Here is a 21,295-nt window from a genome sequence, read left to right as displayed (position 1 = left end):
TGTTTGCTTGAAAAGCCACAATTTGCCCAAGTTTTGCCACCCTGTTCTTTGTTATTCACAAAGATTTGTCTGTCCAACAGTTCTTCGTTTCCTGAGTGTTGTTTTCCACAGCTGGGTTGCATCAGCAATCTCCACAGTGCTAAGTTTGCTTAGCATTGAGAAGTTTGCAAAGTCTTCTGCGTTTTCTGTTCTTTTATTGATTCTTTTCTATTTTTGTTTTTATTTTCCTTAGTATTTACTTCTTTATTTTTATTTATTTATTTATTCATTTTGTTTTGTTTATTATTTTATTTGTTTATTCGTTTATCTTATTTCATTTTGCTTTATTGTATTTCCCAAGACCTAAGTGCGTTGGGTTACGCTGCTGGTCAGACATCTGTGTAGCAGATATGGTTTAGTGTATATATATATGGGTTTGTATGAACGCAGTGACGCCTCCTTCAGTAACTGAACTGAACTGAATCAAAGTCTACGCTTATTTCATAGACCCAGAAAAAGTCTTCACACCAAGCAAGCTTAGCGCTGTTGAGATAAATCAGCTTTTGCCGCTCCAGCACCAGGAACCGCTGCTGTCACTTTTTTGTTTGTGTTGATCACGTTCAGTGATGCATGGCGTTGATGCGTGGGTGATTGATGTTAAGCACTGCCTTTCTCAATTGGATTGAGAGTTTGTGGAGGGCAAGCGTTTTTTTTTTCCTCCAAGGTGTTACTTGTAGCTCGGGATTCTTGGCTGTGTTTGGTGACTGTGTGTCCACACCTTTCGTTCTCTTTTCTTTCCTGTTTTCTTCCCTTCACTTCCAGTGATGCGTGACATTGATGCACGGGTGATTGATGTTAACCCTTTCACTGCCAAACTCGCATTTATGCAGCAGCTAGGTAGAGGACCCATGTCACTGAAGGGTGACCAGATCATGGGTCTGTTATCCATGAACCTACTGCTCTTTATGTTCGGTGGTAGGATAGGCCATATTTTCTACACATCGCAGGGGGAATCCCCAGCTATTCTTAGACACCATATTTTCTGTGTTTATAGCACGAGGGAATTTTGCACTCTGACTGGCGGTGAAAGGGTTAAAGTACTGTACTGCCTTTCTCAATTGGACTGAGAGTTTGTGGAGTGCGGTTTTTTTTTCATCCAAGATGTTATTTGTAGCTTATTTTTGTTTGGTGACTGTGTCCACCCCTGTCTTCTCTTTTCTTTCCTCGTCTTCTTCCCTTCCCTTCCCATCCAGTGAAGTGTGGCGTTGAAGCACGGGTGATTGATGTTAAGTACTGTCTTCCTCAATGGGATTGAGTTTGTGGAGAGCAAGCAGGGTTTTTTGTTGTTTTTTTCCACCCATTCAAGGTGTTATTTGTAGCTGTGGGCTCTTTGTTCTGTTTGTTGACTGTGTTGCCACCCCTTCCTTCTCCAAACTGTTACAGTTTCGCCATATTTTGTTATGCTCGATCGCAGTTTGTTCTGATATTACACCAACATCAAAATTATTCCAACAAGTTCATTTCCAACTACATAGCATGTTTGCATGCTTTCCTGTTGTAACAGTACCCAGACTCTCTACACCTATCAATCACGAGGCCAGTGCAGTCACTACTAACCTTGGCCTCACGTGATGATGCTCAGCTAATCGCGTGCTTACATTGAAACAGCATTGAGTGGGCCAATCAGCTTAATTGTTTGCCCGAACAAGAGACAACGTGGCTGAATCAAATTGCGTCTCGGTCAGACAGCGTCTGTGCCTGGTGGATTAACTCACTCAGTACGGCCAGTCCTCTCTTCTCCTCTACAGAGACCCCACGGATGTCCAGTGGGTGTCTGAATGATCCAACCTTTAGCTTCCGTCGTCAGAATTGTGGTATTCTTTGTCAACATTCACGTCTTCAGTACAAGAGCCTTCCGCTTGCAATATTTTGATGATGGTGATAGGGGTGAAACGCTGTTAACGTCGTCTCTTTCGCCGTTCGTAAGGAAAGAGTTAAGCTATGGAATGCGAGGAAGGAACAAGCTGATGTGGTTCGGAAGTCCGAGTGTTCCAACCAAAATCACAGTGTTCCTGCCAGATTTCCTCATCGTTCCTACAAACACTTGACAGGGGTTGGCATGTCTGCTTCTCTTACCTTTCCTCGTCTTCTTCCTCCCTTGTTATTGTTGTGCTGGTGTGGGTGACACTTCGTCGTGATGGGGCTTGATGCTGGGGGTGGGGGGTTGGGGGGGGGGGGGGGTTGGTTTGTTACTGGCAAGGTACTTGCTGTTGCTGCTGCCTTACACACTGTGTGAATCATGTCTTTCTTTCGTGGCTTCTGTCCTGCTTGACCAGTGATCCTCTGTGGTGCGTCAACTGTCGAACATGACTGTTGGGTACAGTTGGGTAATAGTGATTGCTTTTGTGTGTGTGTGTGTGTGTGGTCAGAAGAAGCAGGATTTCTGACAGATTAGACAGGAGGGGGAAAGACTGCATTCTTATGGAGCTGAGTTCCTGTAATTAAAAAAAAAAGTGTGTGTGTGTGTATGTATGTATGCATGTATGTATGCATATATATTTATTAACCATCAGATATGATGGTCAAGTCATGGACAGGCATGTCATGGAAGGATACATCAAAAGCATTTCAGAACTGAGAAACAGTCATAGTGTGAAGGATGGGGGCAGTTGTGAAGTTGAAAGAGGAGGAGGGTGAGGGTGATTGCTTTTTTAAAAGGAAATGAGAGAAAGAAAAAAAAAAGCCAATTGCCTTTCACTCAGTAAAACTTTAAAAAAAATAAATAAATAAAAATAAAAAATAAAAACTAACCCAAAAAACCAAAAACACACTCAAACAAATAAACGAGAAAAAAAAAAAAGTTCTCCAAATCCTGTTTTCTATGGTGTAAATTTGTGGCTGAGTCGGTTTATAAACATGTCTTGTTCTTCACACCAGGATTTGTCAAGTTTGAATTGTGGTTGCTGACATTAGGTGCTATTGGACAGTTGTTTGTTTGATATAATGTCATTGTTTTCTCGTTGATTTTATTTTATGTTTATAATTACATGGTTTTGTGCATTCAGCGGAGGAATTAGAAAGCTGCCTGTGATTAGTTGTGAATAGAAAGAATTCTTTTGAGGCAGTTTATGGTTTCTTTTTTAATCTAAGTTGATTTATTTGAAATGTTGTGAGTTCACATTTTGGTCCAATTTTGGACATTTTTTTACGCATCCAGACCACCACTCAAGGTGTAGTGGAGGGGGAGAAAATATCGGCGGCTGAGCCGTGATTTGAACCAGTGCGTTCAGATTCTCTTGCTTCCTAGGCAGACGCATTACCTCTAGGCCATCACTCTACAAATGACAAGTTATAGGCAGTGTTGTGAGTGTCAATGGAAATACAATAATGGCATGTGATTGTAGTGGTGTCATAAATAATGCTTTGACTGCCAAGGTAGACTGTCAGTGAGACTTTTGTTTATGTGTGTGTGTGTGTGTGGTGTGTGTGTGTGTGAGAGAGAGAGAGAGAGAATTAAAAGTGTTGTGAATTTGAGAAGATCAAGACTTAAAAAAAGATGTTGACAGTTGAATTATGGAAATGCAATGTGGTTTTTGAATTGCTCTCTGTGGTGTCATAATTGATCTTTTAACAGCAGGGGTAGGCTCAGTGGACTTTCTTGTTGTGTGTCGTAGTTGTAGTAGTAGCATTTAGACTTTAAAACTTTGAGCAGAATTCAAAAGAGATGCACATGTTTAAAGTAGAGTTTCGGTTTCGACTTTGGTAAGCAGACAGAGAAAGAAGGCAAGTTTGATCTATTTGTATTACAGTAATGTTACAGATTTGGAGGATAACACAAATTAAGAATATATATATATATATATATATATATATATATATATATATATATATATATATATAAACAACTTTTAGTTTTAACTGATTTATTTGTATTCTAGTTGTGTTACAGATCTGTTCATTAATGCAAATTAGGCATATAAACAACTTTTAGTTTTAATTGATTTATTTGTATTATAGTTGTGTTGCAGATCTGTTCGTTAATGCAAATTAGGCTTATAAACAACTTTTAGCTGTAATTGATCATTGCATAGATGCCAGTTGAAGGTTCTGTGCAAAGGAAGAACTTCAAATTCACAGAAACCACACACACACACACATATCTGTCTCTCTCTCTATATATATACATTTACATTTGTGTGATTGCAAGATATAGGAGTCTCAATTTTATTTTTTACTACCCATGTAAAACATAAACAAGTGGTGTCTCTCTCTTTGATTGATTGATTGATTTATTTTTATAAATCTGTACTTTAAAAAAAAAAAAAAAAAAAAAACACAGAAGGTGGAATCCCTTGCAATATTTTTTTAAAATAACAAGATACAAGGTGAATTTTAGTTATTAACAATGGAACTCCAGATATTCTTTGCTGGAATAATCAACAGCAGTTATCATATATATATATATATATATATATATATATATATATATATATATATATATATATATATCCATTGTTCTGGTCGAAATGCTTGAAATAGAAATGAGTGCAATATTTCATGTGTGCATGGTTTTAAGAAAGGTTTTCATTTTCATATGCTCTGTGCTAGAAATAATAATATTTACATGTCATGTTTTGATGTTTAGATGTTGTGGTCAGACAGCAAGATAGTTTACAGTGCAGTTCTTATATGAATATTGATGTGTACAGGGATATAGATGTGTGTGTCTGTATGTCATTGTGTATTATGTGTGTGTGATTGTTTTGTTTTTTATTTCTCATGGATTTTATAACCACAGATAAAGAAAGGCCACCATGTTTTATCATTGTTGTCAAAATGTGTTTAAAAAATGTGTTGGGATGATATTAAGATTCCAGCATTTGATATTCTGTCTCCCCGCTGAATGCAGCTGGTTTGAATGATAAGCTGAACAGAGTTTATTTTATCCTGTGGCACATGTATGATAAACCAGATCTGAAAATAGTACACTGTAATTGTATATATATATATATATATGTATGTATATGATATTGCTGTTTACATATCTCAGGCTGATTTTACCGTTACTACACAAGTTACAACCAAAGAGGGACAGTTCTGTTTGCAGCTGAAGTCAGTGTGGTTGCATGGCATGTTTATATTATGCGTTATTTAATTTCTAAAATTTTTGTATCTCCCGAAAAGAAACACCAGTCTTTAGAGAACACTTGTCTTTATAAGGGAAATATGTACCGGTACATTTTTCATTTCTCTCTCTTTTTTTTTAGGCCAAAAAAGAGTGGATACAGTTCTTTCACTTTATCAAGATGGTGGTTCTCAAAATTCATTCAAACATTTACTCAACATTCATTGCACAAGTTATGTTGATATTGTTGCATTTTTGGGTGATAATGATAAGCAATCAGATAACTCCACAATATCAGATAGATGTATTTTAGATAATTTAGATACCTCTATTATAATCAGAGAGAGATATTTTAGATAATTTTCATCCCATCCAATTGAGCAAGCTGATCTTACTTCATTGCTACGGTGATACCACCACACCAAAACTAAATGAACACACGTTGCAAAAGTTCATCCAACTGTTGTATTAAGGTCAGTTTTGGGGTGTGTCATGTTTTAAGATGATAGTGTCTTTTGTACACCGATCACCTGACATCACTTTTAGGAAGTCCACACACATATGGACATGGTTGTTGTTAATAAAAGGATGTTGATTTCAGATCCTCAGTCTGTTTGGCACTTCTTTTTTTTTATTGATTGATATGGATCTTCATACAGCGCCTATCCTCAGTCGGAGACCAAGCTCTAAGCGCTTTACAAACATGGAGTCATTTGCACCACAGGCTGCCTACCTGGGTAGAGCTGACTGATGGCTGCCACTGGGCGCTCATCATTCATTTCCTATGTCATTCAATCAGATTTCAGGCACGCACACATACACACTCAGACAGATGTAGCAATTTATGTGTATGACCGTTTTGGTTATTTACCCCGCCATGTAGGCAGCTATACTGTTTTCGGGGATGTGCATGCTGGGTATGTTCTTGTTTCCCTAACCCACCGAATGCTGACATGGATTACAGGATCTTTAACATGCGTATTTGATCTTCAGCGTGCGTACACACATGAAAAGGGTTCAGGCACTAGCAGGTCTGCACACATGTTGACCTGGGAGATGGAAAAATCTGCACCCTTTACCCACCAGGTGCCGTCACGGAGATTCAAACTTTACAAAAAGTCCACATTTTCTTATTCACTTATTTTTACCTGATGGAGCAGATTACTGCTGGTATTCATACACATACGCTTTTTTGGGGGTCCTGTTTGTTCTGTAATTTTACTGTGCCTACCTTCTCATAAACCACCTACACTTCTCTCTCTCCCCTACTGCCCAGTTTGTGTGATAGAGAAAGCAAGAAAGAGAGAGAGAGAGATTGGCGCAGTAGTGGTACCAAAGCCGATGAGGTTTAACCGAGGTGCAGTTATTGGTAGTTGAAGGAGAGAGAATGTTACTGATGCATGTGTAAGATTTTAGGTGTGACAAAAAACAAAATACAAAGCACCCCCACCCCCCATCCCCAAAAAAAGAAAGAAAAAAAACGGGAAGATAGCAAGAATGTTCATGTCACCGAATGTTGTCATTGTATTATTTTAGATTTTTGTTTATATATATATATATATATACAGATTTCAGCTGATTTTAACTAATTCAAGATTCAATGCTTGATACCAATTTTAATGCAGTGTATAAAAATGCCATGACTCCACACATGTATGTGTGTATGTATATGAGACTCTTTGCCAACTTCACCACACTTTGCCAACCTCTCCATACCTTTTTCATGGCACACTACTTTAAGGGCCCAGTCCGTGTAATACAGTATTGTTTTGGAAATGTCTCATGAGGTGGTTGTTTTTTAAATATTTTTTCCTGACCCCATTCCCTGTAATTTGTGTGTAGTGATATGCTCTGTGTTTTCATGAAACGTTTATTTTGTAACGCTTGTTAGCAGATGAACAGGTTGCCAATGATGACATGAAATCTTGGTGTGAGAGTTGTTTCCCCTGGAGTGTGTTCTTTTGTCGATTTCTTTTGATAGTCACTTTCACCTGTGATTTCACAATGTGATTTGATTTTTGGCCTTTTCTTGTTTTGTTTTTTTCACGGTGTGATTGTAGTTGATGTATGTTTAGGTAGATGCTAGACTGATGTGATTCATTCTTGCATGCATACTGTTTGGCTTCAGTTTATTTCTTTCCAGCTTGTATGTGAAATATTTTGTTATAAGTATTCAAATTATAGGATGTAACTCATGCCATTTCTCTCTCATGCTTGATCTCTGTTCCTTGATGGGTGTAACTGCCGAGTGGTTAAAACTAAGCATTGAACTCTCAGTCTCAGGGTCCTAGGTTCGAATCCCGGTCACGACGCCTGGTGGGTCAAGGGTGGAGATTTTACCAATGTACAGACCTGCCTAGTGCCTGAGGTGCGTAATTGTGGAGAAGATGACATTCTCACAGTAAAGATCCCATAGTTCATGCCTTTGGTGGATTAAGATAGAACAAGAAGAAACCCAACATGCACACCCCTGAAAACAGAATTAGCTGCTTCAATGGTTGAAAGAAACTGTTAATGCATGTAAAAGTGTACATGATATGAGTGAACATGGCAATCAGACCCCATGATAATAATGATAATAATAATAATAATAATGGTATTTACATAGCGCTGAATCTTGTGCAGAGACAAATCAAAGCGCTTTCGCACCAGTCATTCACACGCATGCATAACTCTAAAACTGTAGAAACTAAAGACAAGGAAGAGGCAGGCAAAGGAGGCTATTTTGGGAAGAGGTGGGTTTTAAGGCCAGACTTGAAAGAGCTGAGTGAGGAGACTTGACGAAGCGAAAGAGGAAGTTCACAGAAGATGCAGAATATCTCTGTTCCTCTCTTCATCTTATTTCCTCCCTCATTCTGGAGTAAATACTCTGTTGTTCACATGCACATGTGTGTGTGTGAAACCCACACACACTCTCTCTCACACACACATACACACACACACATTTACGCATACACATACACACACCTGACTGTAAACGTGTGTGTATATGGATGTGGTCCTTGGTCACTCTTCCTTGAACAGTTATCATGTACATGTCTGATGCGCTGAATATGAATTTCATCCAACCCGTCATTGTGTACAGTTTGTTGACAGTGTACATACTTTGCTCGTGTTTCAGCTGTCTCCGTTTTTCATCCCTTCCCAGCAAGTGGAAGTTTTTATATTTTTTTAAAAAATTTTTATTTTTTTATTGTCTTGTGTTTAATTTGGTTTTTATAATTAGGATGTGGTTTGGCTCGTACAATGTCTTATATTTTGGATGTGGTTTGACTCGAACGATGGCTTATATTTAGGATGTGGTTTGACTCGTACAATGTCTTACATATAGGATGTAGTTTGACTTGTACAATGTCTTATATTTTGGATGTGGTTTGACTCAAACAATGTTCTATATTTAGGATGTGGTTTGACTCATACAATGTTCTATATTTAGGATGTGGTTTGACTCGTACAATGTTTTATATTTTAGGATGTGGTTTGACTCGTACTGTGTTTTATATTTAGGATGTGGTTTGACTCTTACAATGTCTTATATTTAGGATGCAGTTTGACTCCTATAATGTCTTGGTTTTTTTTTCATTTTGTGAGAGAACTGAACTCCTGAGGTTTATGAATAGTTGTGATTATAGTTTTGTTATTTAAGATTTTCATGTGCATCTGGTGTGTGTGTGTGTGTGTACATGTGTGATTATTCCTAGCGTGTGTGAATGTTTGCGTGTTTGTATGCATGTATGCCAACAATGCCAAATGTGTATCAGCATGTGTATGTCCCACATAATAAACATGTATGCCAAGAATGTAAACATTTAAACAGTTACCTGTCTGTTTGTGATAGAGAATGGTAATGTTGCAAAACCACAAGCAGGGCGACCAGAAGAGTGTGTTATCATTAATTTGTGTACTTGCTACGTTTTTGAGTATTCTGTACACATGTACTGGTACCTTTTAACGATACGTTGATCCATAACTGTACAAAGCGGTCAACAATTGAAAAGCAGGAAAGGTCAGTAGAAAAAAAAAACAGACAATAAAAAACAAACAAACAAAAACAAAAAAAACCCAACCCAACACAATCAAACATTTGAACCATAACAACGAACCACTGACCAAATTTGAATTCAGGTTATATAGATTTTAATCTTTTTCTTTTTTTGTGTGTGTTAACTTTTTTGTTCTTTTTGTTTGTTTGTTGTTGAATTAATCAAGATTGTTGTCTTGTGAATGTATGTGTGTGTGTGTGTGTGTGTTCTGTTTAGTATTAAAAAAAATAAACAAACCCTATAGACCTATAAATTCACAGAAATGATGAATCAAACCAGAAGAAAAAAAATCAAACAGTACCTATGGCTCATAAAGCTCAAAGGAGGTGGAGGCGGAGGCTTTGGGTTTTTAATTGGTGAAACCACAAAATGGGTTTTGAAATATTATATTATTTACTGGACTTGATAATGTTGGTACTCTTACTGTAATGTATTCTCCCTTTTTTTGTGATTGGGAACTGTGATGTGCCCATTGGCAATTTTTGGGCTGGTATGCGTTATTATTAAACATAATTTTGTGTATTGTGTATAATTAGTAATTAAGTTTTTATGTTCAAGTTAGTTGGGGTTGGTTTTTTGGGTTTTTTTTTAGCCTTATGCATTGTTACACATAATTTTGTGTATTATGTATAATTAAGTTCATGTTCAAGTAAGTTGGGTTTTGTTTAATCCTCTGGCAAAAAAAAAAAAAGAAGACATAATAATCAATGTCAGAGACAGGTCCTAAGTTTTATGCACACAAATATGACAGCACTTGTGCCTAATTTTATTTTCCAGATTTTTTTGTTCTTTTCAGAGCTCTGGAGGATTGATAATGTTGTTCAGCACCCGATGTGACCCTGTGCGGTCTGGTGGGCTGTAAGCAACCATTATGAATGGATAAAATCAAAGTGTTTGATTCGTTTGGTGTGAAGCACAACAAAGTCATAGTCATTCAAATGAGACGATAAACCGAGGTCCCGTGTGCAGCATGCACTTAGCGCACATAAAAGAACCCACGGCAACAAAAGGGTTGTTCCTGGCAAAATTCTGTAGAAAAAATCCGTTTCGATAGGAAAAAACAAATAAAACTGCATGCAGGAAAAAATACAACAACAACAACAACAGCAATAACAAAAAAAAAAAGGGTGGCACTGTAGTATAGCGATGCGCTGTCCCTGGAGAGAGCAGCCTGAATTTCACACAGAGAAATCTGTTGTGATAAAAAGAAATACAAAAATACAACAAAAGTATTTTGCAATTTATATATGCCTGCAGCATTTCATTTCAGCAATTTGTTCTCAGTTCTCAGTATCTTGGTGATCTTCCTGAAGTTTGGTGATGATTTTTTTTATTTTTTTTTTTTTTAAATACTTTCTGGCACTGTTATTCTTTACTTTTTTGTGCGCTTAGAGTTGACATCATTAAGATATTGCGCCTTATAAATATTAATATTATAATATAATTAGTAGTAGTAGTATTTTTGTGTATTTATCTATTATTTTTATTTATTTATTTATTTATTTTTTTTTCCATTTCTTTTTTTTTTCACAAGGCTTGACTAAGCGCGTTGGGTTACCCTGCTGGTCAGGCATCTGCTTGGCAGATGTGGTGTTGCGTATATGGATTTGACCGAACGCAGTGACGACTCCTTGAGCTACTGATACTGATACTTTCAGATTTTTTTTTTGTTGTTGGTAATAATAGTTATTTCATGGGGGCGTTGTGGCAGAATTGGTAAGGAATTAGACTTGGCGATGGAGTGTTCACCAGAAATCGGAGTTTGGGGTCCACATTTCAGCGTGGTCTTGTGTCTCTGGGGATAAGCACTTTACTCCGATTTTCCACTCCACAGAGGTCCTCTGACTGTTTTGGGGGGAGGTAAAAAGTGGCAGGAGGGGGAGAGAATTGGCCTATGACCCAGTGAATATGAATTCACTGCCCCTGTGGGTGTACTAGTGAAAAAGGGTATGGGAGTTTTTAACCAGTAAGCTTCCATTGTCTGCTCATTGTGTGTGGAAGTAGGATAATTAATTTTATATCTGTCCGTTTCGTTTTGTTTTAAAGTTTGAAATCATGTCAGTTTTGGGGGGGTTCAATTTATGCATGAATATGTGTGTGGGCTTGTGTGTCACTCTGTGTGTGTGTGTTAGTGTATGTGTTTGTGTGTGTGTGTGTGTGAGAGAGAGAGAGAGAGACCGTGTGTGTGAAAGAGAGAGAGCATGTGTGTGTGTGTGCACGCGCACGTGTGTGTTATCAGTGTAATAAGAAGGTGTGCTCTTTATTTTTCTTTTCAAGTAGTTTGTTTGGTGTGAACTGCTATGCTGCTAATGGATCAGTTTAATTTTTACCTTCCTTGTGGTGCTGATTTGATGTGAGGTGTACTCCATGTTTGGTGGGAAAAGGGCTTGCACAAAATTACAGTGTTGATGATGATAGTGATGACAGTATCACAATGATGATGATAGTGATGACAGTATCACAATGATGATGATGATAGTGATGACAGTATCACAATGATGATGATGATGATGATGATAGTGATGACAGTATCACAATGATGATGATGATAGTGATGACAGTATCACAATGATGATGATGACAATATCACAGTGATGATGATGATGACAATATCACAATGATGATGATAGTGATGACAATATCACAATGATGATGATGATGGCAATATCACAATGATGATGATGATGACAATATCACAATGATGATGATGATGACAATATCACGATGATGATGATAGTGATGACAATATCATGATGATGATGATGACAATATCACAATGATGATGATGACAATATCACAATGATGATGATAGTGATGACAATATCACGATGACAATATCACAATGATGATGACAATATCACAATGATGATGATAGTGATGACAATATCACAATGATGATGATGATGATGACAATATCACAATGATGATGATAGTGATGACAATATCACGATGATGATGATGATGACAATATCACAATGATGATAATGATGACCATTAATAGAAAAATGTCTCACTTCTTGATGCCCCATGCTTCAGTGTTTCGGGATGTGTTTATGTGTTTTATCAAAATACCCTCATCGACATACATCAGTTATTTTCAAGTTTCACTCGTTAAAAAAACACATTTGAAAAGTGATGAAACCAGAGCGTCAGAAGAAGCCTTTTGTCTCAAGAGATCCTATTGTTTTTTTTAATCCCTTATCCTGAATAATTATAAGATGCTAAGCAAATGGTTAACTAATAAGTTTAATGTTTTTGTGTTTTGTTGTTCTTGTAGATAATTTCTTGCTTTCTCCCTCTGTGTGTGTGAGAGAGAGAGAGAGAGAGAGATTTGTTAAAGAATTTTCTGACAAACCTGGAAGGTTGTTTTTTTTGGGGGGGGGGGGGGGGGGGAGGGGGAGGACATAAAATGTCCAATGGAAATCATAAAAATGTGTTTGCTGCTTCTTAGTTTTTACATGATAATGGGACTACTCAAACCTCATGTGTTTCAGTTTGTCTTGAAGAATCGGCATCATGTATTCATGAATGTTTGTTGTTTCACTGGTTGAAAAAAACAGGCAGCCGACACAAGTCTTGTGTCATTGTGTCAGTGATATACATACATACATACATACATTCAATGTCCAAGGGTAAACAAAATGTTTGTGTGCCATTTTCTTTTTCACACGGTGTGCTGTCAGTGTTGGCAAAGTGACTTAATTAACATGATGTGATTTTCTTAAAAAAAAAAAAAAAAAAAAAGGTCAAATGTCCTGATATTTGTGTCAGTTTTTTCCCCCAGTGTTGTTGAATTTGGGCTGTGAAGTTTTCGCTGTTTGGATGGTTGTTACTGTTTACTTTACTTTTTTTCTTTTCTTTTTTTTTTTAATAGTAAAGTATATATTCATGTCACGTTTTTTTCAACTATTCATGTTAAAAAAAAAAATCAAAGAGAAGTATCTATCAGTGTCATGCCCCCCCTCCTCCTGCCCCCATCCCACCCTCAACAAAGTTAAGAATGTGTTGGGCTTTTTTTTTCAAAGTATGTATTTGTGTCTTTTTTTCTTCTTTTTTTTAAAAATTGTTGTTGTTGTAAAAAAACATGTATTTATGTCATTTTGTTGTTGTTGTTGTTGTAATAAACATGTATTTATGTCATTTTGTTGTTGTTGTTGTTGTAATAAACATGTATTCATGTCATTTATAGAGAAAGAAAATGTAGCCTCCATTTGTGGAAAAGAGAAGAACGCTGTGAAATGATTCATGTGTGCTGGCATGGTGTGTCTTTTGAAAGATGGTACTGCTGTTGGATTTTGTTTTCCTTTTTGGTTGGTTATATTATTATATAAAGCTGTTCTCAATGGTACTGCTAGCGGGTGGTGGTTTTACTTTTTGTTTATTATATTATTATATAAAACTGTTCTTATTTATTATATTATTATAAAAAGCTGTTCTCAGATGGTACTGCTAGTGGGTTTTGTATTCCTTTTTGTTGGTTATATTATTATATAAAGCTGTTCTCAGATGGTGCTGCTAGTGGGTGGTGGTTTTACTTTTTGTTGGTTATATTATTATATAAAGCTGTTCTCAATGGTACTGCTAGCGGGTGGTAGTTTTCCTTTTTGGTTGGTTATATTATTATATAAAGCTGTTCTCAATGGTACTGCTAGCGGGTGGTGGTTTTCCTTTTTGTTGGTTATATTGTTATATGAAGTTGTTCTCAGACGGTACTGCTAGTGGGTTGTGGTTTCTTTTTTCTTTTTTTAGGCTCTTTCAAGACAGTTCACACACACACAAAACCACCCCCAGAAAACCATGGACTTACAACACTGTACGATGGAAAGAAAAACCATTTGCAGAGGCCCAGGCTTTGACACACAAACGACAAACCTGGCGGAATCTTGTTAACAGTTCTGTGTGGAGCTCCAGTGAATCCTAGCAGAGTTAAGGGAGATTAAAACAATTTCACATTTCTGCTGACTCTTTTACTCCTAATTTAGGAGAAAAAAAGGGTCACATGTCTGTCACTTTTACCCCTGTAATAAAAGCAACATGTCGCATTTACACTACCACTTTTACTCCAGATATGAAAACTACCACATGTCAGACTTTTTTTTTCTTTTTTACTCCAGGTATCAAAACAGCAACAGTTCACATTACTCGTAGTATTCAAACAAACATGCGTCACATTTGTCTCTTTCATCCAGTATTAAAACATACACATACGCCGTATTTCTGTCATTTTTACTCCCAATATCAAAACAACTAAGTGTCACATTATTGTTGTCATTTTTGACTCCAAGTATTGCGAAAACAACCACATGTCACATTAAACACCCACTTTTACTCCTAAAACAACCAATGGTGACTTTCTGTGACTTTTACTCCAAGTATTAAAACAAACACGTGACACGTTTAGGTTATTTTTACTCCAAGTATTGAAACAATACTGTTAACATTACTCCTTGCATTCAAACAATAACGTGCTACATATATGCTGTCACTTTTACTCAAGTATTACTAAAATACCCGTTTGTCATGTTTCTGTACAGTTCTTGTTATTAGTGAACCCAAGACTGAGGCATTTGATTCGAGAATTAGAAAAAAAAATGTGAAAGACATACACCGTTTGCTCAAGAAGAAACAAATTCTTTCGTGCATTTGAATATCTATCGTTTTAAGGGTGCCTGATTCTAATGAATCTGGACTCATTGTTTGAAAATGAGGGGGGAAGTTTGTTCCCTGCAGTGTGTATGTGTGCGTGTGTGTGTGTGTGTGCACGCGCACGTTTGTGTGTGTGTATGTGTCCGGAGTCCCTCAAGGCAGCGTGCTCGGACCATGCCTGTTTCTGGTCTATAATAACGACCTGCCAGACCTGCTCACCTCCCACGCCCAACTGTTTGTGGACGACACAGCAGCGTACGATGTGGTGCGCTCCCAGGAAGAACAGGCCCATCTACAGCACAACCTCGACCAGCTTGCTGAGAGGGAGAAGCACAGATGGAACATGTCGTTCTGCCCAGGGAAGTGTACCACGCTGCCAGTGACGCGCTTCAGGAAGGTGATAGAGCCTACGTACCAGCTCCACGGGCACACCCTGACCACCGTTGGCAGTGCCAAGTACTTGGGCGTCACCATCATGAAAGACCTGAGCTGGAACGAGCACATCGACACCGTGTGCACCAAGGCCAACAAGACTCTTGGGTTCTTGTGCCGCAACCTGAAGACTGGCTCGCGAGGGATCAAGGAGAACAGGGCCTTCGTACGGCCTGTCTTAGAGTACGCCACTGCAGTCTGGGATCCCCACACGCAGCAGAACATCGACAGGCTGGAGGCTGTTCAGTGTCGCGCAGCCCAGTTCTTCATGAGGCACTACTGCAACACTTAAGCGTGTCGAACATGATCGATGAACTGCGGTGGCCCTCCCTGGAATCCAGGCGCCGGACTGCTCGCCTTGCCATGGTGTACCGCATCCAACATAAACACTATCACCATTAGCAGCATCAGGGACAAGCTCCAGCCAACGCCCGCTCGCCAGAGAAGAGGCCACAACCAGCAGCTCACTCTGCCAGAGAAGAGACCACAACCAGCAGCTCACTGCCAGAGAAGAGGCCACAACCAGCAGCTCACTGCCAGAGAAGAGACCACAACCAGCAGCTCGCTCTGCCAGAGAACAGACCACAACCAGCAGCTCGCTCTGCCAGAGAAGAGGCCACAACCAGCAGCTCGCTCTGCCAGAGAACAGACCACAACCAGCAGCTCGCTCTGCCAGAGAACAGACCACAACCAGCAGCTCGCTCTGCCAGAGAAGAGGCCACAACCAGCAGCTCGCTCTGCCAGAGAACAGACCACAACCAGCAGCTCGCTGCCAGAGAAGAGGCCACAACCAGCAGCTCACTGCCAGAGAAGAGGCCACAACCAACAGCTCGCTGCCAGAGAACAGACCACAACCAGCAGCTCGCTCTGCCAGAGAACAGACCACAACCAGCAGCTCGCTCTGCCAGAGAAGAGGCCACAACCAGCAGCTCGCTCTGCCAGAGAAGAGGCCACAACCAGCAGCTCGCTGCCAGAGAAGAGACCACAACCAGCAGCTCGCTCTGCCAGAGAAGAGGCCACAACCAGCAGCTCGCTCTGCCAGAGAAGAGGCCACAACCAGCAGCTCGCTCTGCCAGAGAAGAGGCCACAACCAGCAGCTCGCTCTGCCTCAGTGCCGGACCCAGTACCAGCATGCGTCCTTCCTAACACGGACCATCTGAGACTGGAACGACCTCCCCCAGGAAGTTGTGGATGCCAAGACCAATGACACGTTTGTGTCCAGGGCCTCCAGTCTTTTTTTTTGTCTTTTTTTTCCTCCAGTGCGCATCCAACCTCCGCTCAAGTAGTAACAGAATAATCAACATGATGACTGCAGTCACTTCGATGGAAGAAGAAGAAGAATGTGCGTGAATTCGTGTGGAGCTGTCCTTAGTGACACTGTGTAAAATAATCCACCTTGACAAAGGTAGAAATTCAAAAGCAGACCGGAAAGAATGAAACAAAAGGGTTGAAGAAGTACTGTGACCATTTGCACTAGGAAGGGAGAGAAGCCTAAATTTCACACAGAGAAATTTATGTTACGACAAACTACTCCCTGAAAAGGAAAGTTTGCAGTGGCAACTTAAAGAGGACAGTGATGCGGAATGTCTTACACAGTATCATGAGTATGGCAGAGAGTTCCAAATTTGTGTGTAGGCCAACAGGTTTCAGATTTGAAAACAAATTGAACATATGATTTTAACAAATTAAAAGAAAAATAGACCTTTTTTAAAATTAATTATTCGACACTGAAATTTATATGTGCAATCACAGACTCGGAATAAACACAAACATTATAATATTATGATCAGGCACAAATAGAAATCAACATTAGCTGTCGACAGACGCACACACGCACATGTTAAGACAATAAACTGTTGCCCATCGTTATGTAAAACATCCAAGAAATACAATCTATACAATCAGCAACACATACACACACACACGCCTTCACACGTGCACACACTGTGTATCACGGCAATAGAGAACATCGATATAACTACGTGATCGTTATTTTCAAAGTGCCAGTGCATAGTGTTACTTTCAAGACATCATCAGCGTATCCTGATTTTCTTTCGCATTTCTCCAACATGACATGATTAACAACATGTGCAACTGAACAAGGCATATGTGTGCGAAACATTGAAGAGGACCAATTATTGCAATGCTTATGTACAAATTTGACTCACAGATTTTATCTTAGATTCACGCTGGTCAGAGACTCTGAAGTCGATGGGAAGATAGTCGCGTCACTTCTGCCACCATCGTTCGCTTTTTTCCGTCATCTGGACACTCATAAACTGTTTAACAGAACCACAACACATATCCATGTAGATGATGAATTAAAATATACATGCAATTATATCAGTTTATAGATTTGAGTTAATCTCTTTTTTTATGTAAATGTATAAGAAAACTGTACATCTTGTCTTGTCTGTCTGGCTAATATTGTCAGTCTGTGCGTGTGTGCGTCAGTGTGTGTGTGTGTGTGGGGGGGGGAGTGCTTGTGTGTGAGTGTGTGTGTTTGAGAGATGTGGATAATTTCTTGAATTATAAAATTCGGTAATATACGAGTATCAGTAGTCCTTTTTGTTGTTGTTGGAACAAACAAATGAAAAATGAACAATTGGGAAACACAAAGTTGGGATATTTCAGTGTTTTTGACCGAGACCGATCCGAATGTTAATGCTTTTGCAGGCCGGATAAAAAACTCATTCAATATTCATGTTTCCAGGAAATATAATTTATACATATCTGCGTCCGCGCCCGCGCGCGTGTGTGCATTTATTTCGTAATTTGGTTCTGTGATGAAAAAGGAACAAACTCGTGTGTGTTCGCGTGTGTGCGCACTTACACATTCCAGTTTGCATTTGCATTTAATGTGAGTATATGTGTGTATGAAAATGGAGTAACAAGACAGGTTCCAGCTCACACCCACACCCATCTGCACACAAACACATACGCGCATTTATATGCACGTGCATGTACACACACGCGCGCGCAAGCGCACACAAACTCACGACCCAACGCACGCACACACTGTTTCCGAGCCATTTTGCAAACACACCCCTACTCGACCCCCCCCTCTCATACTCACTCACATACACACACACACACGCATCCCCCCCCCCCCACACACACACACACGCACCCCCCCGCACCCACACACACACACACACGCACCCCCCCTCCCCCCCACACACACACTCACGCTCGCGCGCGCTGACAAACACACACGCACACATAACACACACACACACACACACACACGTACAAAAAAAAACAACACACACACAACAAACACACACACACGCACATACACACACACACACACAAACACACACACACATAGACACACACACACACAACACAAAACACACCCCATGCCCCCCCTCCCCCCCAACTCCGCTCCCCCTGGACACTGTGGAACAACCCTTTCCATCACACACCCCCACCTCCTCCTCCTACTCAGACCCCAACCTCCCCCCCCCCAGCCCCCACCCCCCGCCACCCCCCTCCACTTCCCCATCCCATGTACCCCTCCAGTCCGAGGCACAACTGAACTCACTTTTGAAAGATCCACGTCCTCTGTGAGTGTCTCTTCAAAGTGCACCAGTATCACCCGGGAACTCACGCTCTTTCCAGGGGCCATGGTCCACTAAGAATGACGATAATAATCATGAATCATGAACACGGGCATATATATATCAGTTAATTATAGTTTAAGGAGCTAAACTGGTTATAACACAGCTCACGAGGAGCAATGAATATAAATTAACGCGGGAGTGTGGCGACGTACAGCGTACATAATTATAGACAAGCATCCCTCTTTCAGCCATGCATTTACATGCAAGTGCACACACACTGACAAAGATGTGAGGACGTGCGTACACTGTACACAAACACTAGTATCGCTACATATGCGTGCACTCATACACAGTACATAGGTATACACATGTACCCATTGTCCGCCTCTCTCTCCCCCTCACTCACACAATCATGTGCAATAATTATGCAGTTCCAAAAAGTACGTGATTGATAACAAAGAGGTTATAGGTCGATGTGGGCAATTTTCTTTCCTTTTTCTTTTTTTTTTTTTTAGCCAAAATTCTGGGACCTATGTTAACGGGCAAGATTCGTGCAAAGTTTTCGCCACGCAAAACGAATGTTTTGACTCATTTTCTTTGGTAGGTTTGGACTCTAGTTTGAGGATCATTTCAGTCAATAATACTATAATAAGAATACCACTACTACTAATAATAATAATTGCAATAATATGGCGCCGTATATTGCGCGATTCCCCGCTTTCAAAAGCAGGCTCGCCGCGCTTTACAGTAAAAAAAGATATGTACTTACATTTCAAAGGTATAATAATGACAAATCAGATAAAATGATTCACAACCACATATCATTCACTGCACAAAAAGGTACATCACACCACACACACACACACACACACACACACGCACTGATATATCTGCTAACAGAGATAAACGAACAAAAAAGTTAAAAAAAAATTGAAGAACTACACATTGTGTACACAACGTAAGATTCGTCTACTTGAGTAAAATAAAACGTCACAGACAATGACGCATTCGTTCAATCTGTGCCAATGAAGAGTCCCTCTCCGTTTATAGGCCCTACCATGCAAATTAAAAAAAAAGAAAGAAAAAAAAGGTGGTTTTGAGTCGACAATAACCGTAAATGACTGGAGTTTGTTCACCTTGTTTTCGTATATCTAACTCTTGATTTAAAGGGCCGATTACACACTACGTGTCATGTCTCATAATTTTTTTCTGCCTGCGTTTATTGCAAAAAGGCACGATTTTTTTTTTGCTCCCTGCCGTTTGATACAAAAATAAGAAATTACCAACCCAGCCATGACTGTAAAATCGCAGCCTGTACGTACCACAGATTGTGGAAGATGATCACTTCCAGGATAGTGGACTTTTAGGCCTTGGAGCAGCAGTTTGACATTTTGAAACTTTGTGAAACCTGGTGTGTCGGATGGATGCTTGAATTTCACTGAAAAGAAAAAAAAGGTTAAGATTAATTCCTTCATCCAAGATGCTTGAATGTCACTGAAAAGAAAAATAATAAGTATAAGATTCCTTTATCCAAGATCCTTGAATGTCACTGAAATGAAAAGAAAAAGGTTAATTCCTTCACCCAAGATGATTGGATGTCACTGAAAAGAAAAAAAAGGTAAAGATTAATTCCTTCACCCAAGATGCTTGAATGTCACTGAAATGAAAAAAAAAGGTTAAGATTAATTCCTTCACCCAAGATGCTTGAATGTCACTCAAATGAAAAAAAAAAGGAGGTTAAGATTAATTCCTTCACCCAAGATGCTTGAATGTCACTGAAATGAAAAAAAAAAAAATGATTAAGATTAATTCCTTCACCCAAGATGCTTGAATGTTACTGAAAAGATAAAAGGTTAAGATTAATTCCTTCATCCAAGATGCTTGGCTGTCACTGAAAAGAACAAGGTCAAGATTAATTCGTCACGTTAATCCAATCATCATGAAGGAAACCTAACTGACCTACATCAAACAACATTCAAACTCAAATCGATCACCGAGGTTTGAATGTCAAATATCACTGAAAAGAAAAAAAAAGGTTAAGATTAATCCGCACATCTTAATCATCATTCCCAGTTCATTGAAGGAACAGAAAACTGACCTTCCTCAAACATCATTCAAACTCAAATAGATCACAAACGACGTACTCTTCTTCTTCTTTCCGTTACACGACCAACATCGACTTGCCGATGACAAATATACTAATTGGGTAAAAATCTGGGCGAACCCAATTCTGAGATCACACAAAGAGCCAGTGTTTGGGTTGTTCCATTTGGATATTTCGACTGCTCCATGTGCATGCGTAACTTTTTTTCTGACTCGTTTGAAAATGGGCGTCAGATGAACAGTCACGTGGGGATGGGGGGAAAAAACACGTATGCGTGAAATTTGTCCCCATGTCAAGGATCTTCGAGCAAGCTAGATTTAAGCAGCTAGCGTTAATGTTTCAGTAAAGTTGGATGAGAACAGGCCTGCTGAAAAATGCTAATGTTGAGATCGACTGCAGC

The 21,295-nt window shown here is 39.3% G+C and overlaps 1 protein-coding gene across 1 annotated transcript in view; it reads right to left on the bottom strand.

Annotated features, from left to right (window-relative positions):
- Nucleotides 1–15,980: 15,980 nt before the first annotated feature.
- The window catches only part of LOC143276018 (uncharacterized), an 11,064-nt gene continuing 5,749 nt past the window's right edge, over nucleotides 15,981–21,295 (bottom strand). Inside the window, exons 5-7 of the mRNA XM_076580400.1 lie at nucleotides 20,114–20,229; nucleotides 18,773–18,862; nucleotides 15,981–17,504 (exon numbers count right to left, since the gene is read on the bottom strand). Of these exons, the coding sequence (XP_076436515.1) occupies nucleotides 17,454–17,504; nucleotides 18,773–18,862; nucleotides 20,114–20,229 (257 nt within the window). The 3' untranslated portion in view covers nucleotides 15,981–17,453. The remainder of the gene's footprint in view (nucleotides 17,505–18,772; nucleotides 18,863–20,113; nucleotides 20,230–21,295) is intronic.

This window comes from Babylonia areolata, chromosome 31 (assembly GCF_041734735.1).
Source record: "Babylonia areolata isolate BAREFJ2019XMU chromosome 31, ASM4173473v1, whole genome shotgun sequence".
In the NCBI taxonomy this organism is placed as follows: domain Eukaryota; kingdom Metazoa; phylum Mollusca; class Gastropoda; order Neogastropoda; family Buccinidae; genus Babylonia; species Babylonia areolata.
This window is presented reverse-complemented; position numbering and strand designations above follow the sequence as displayed.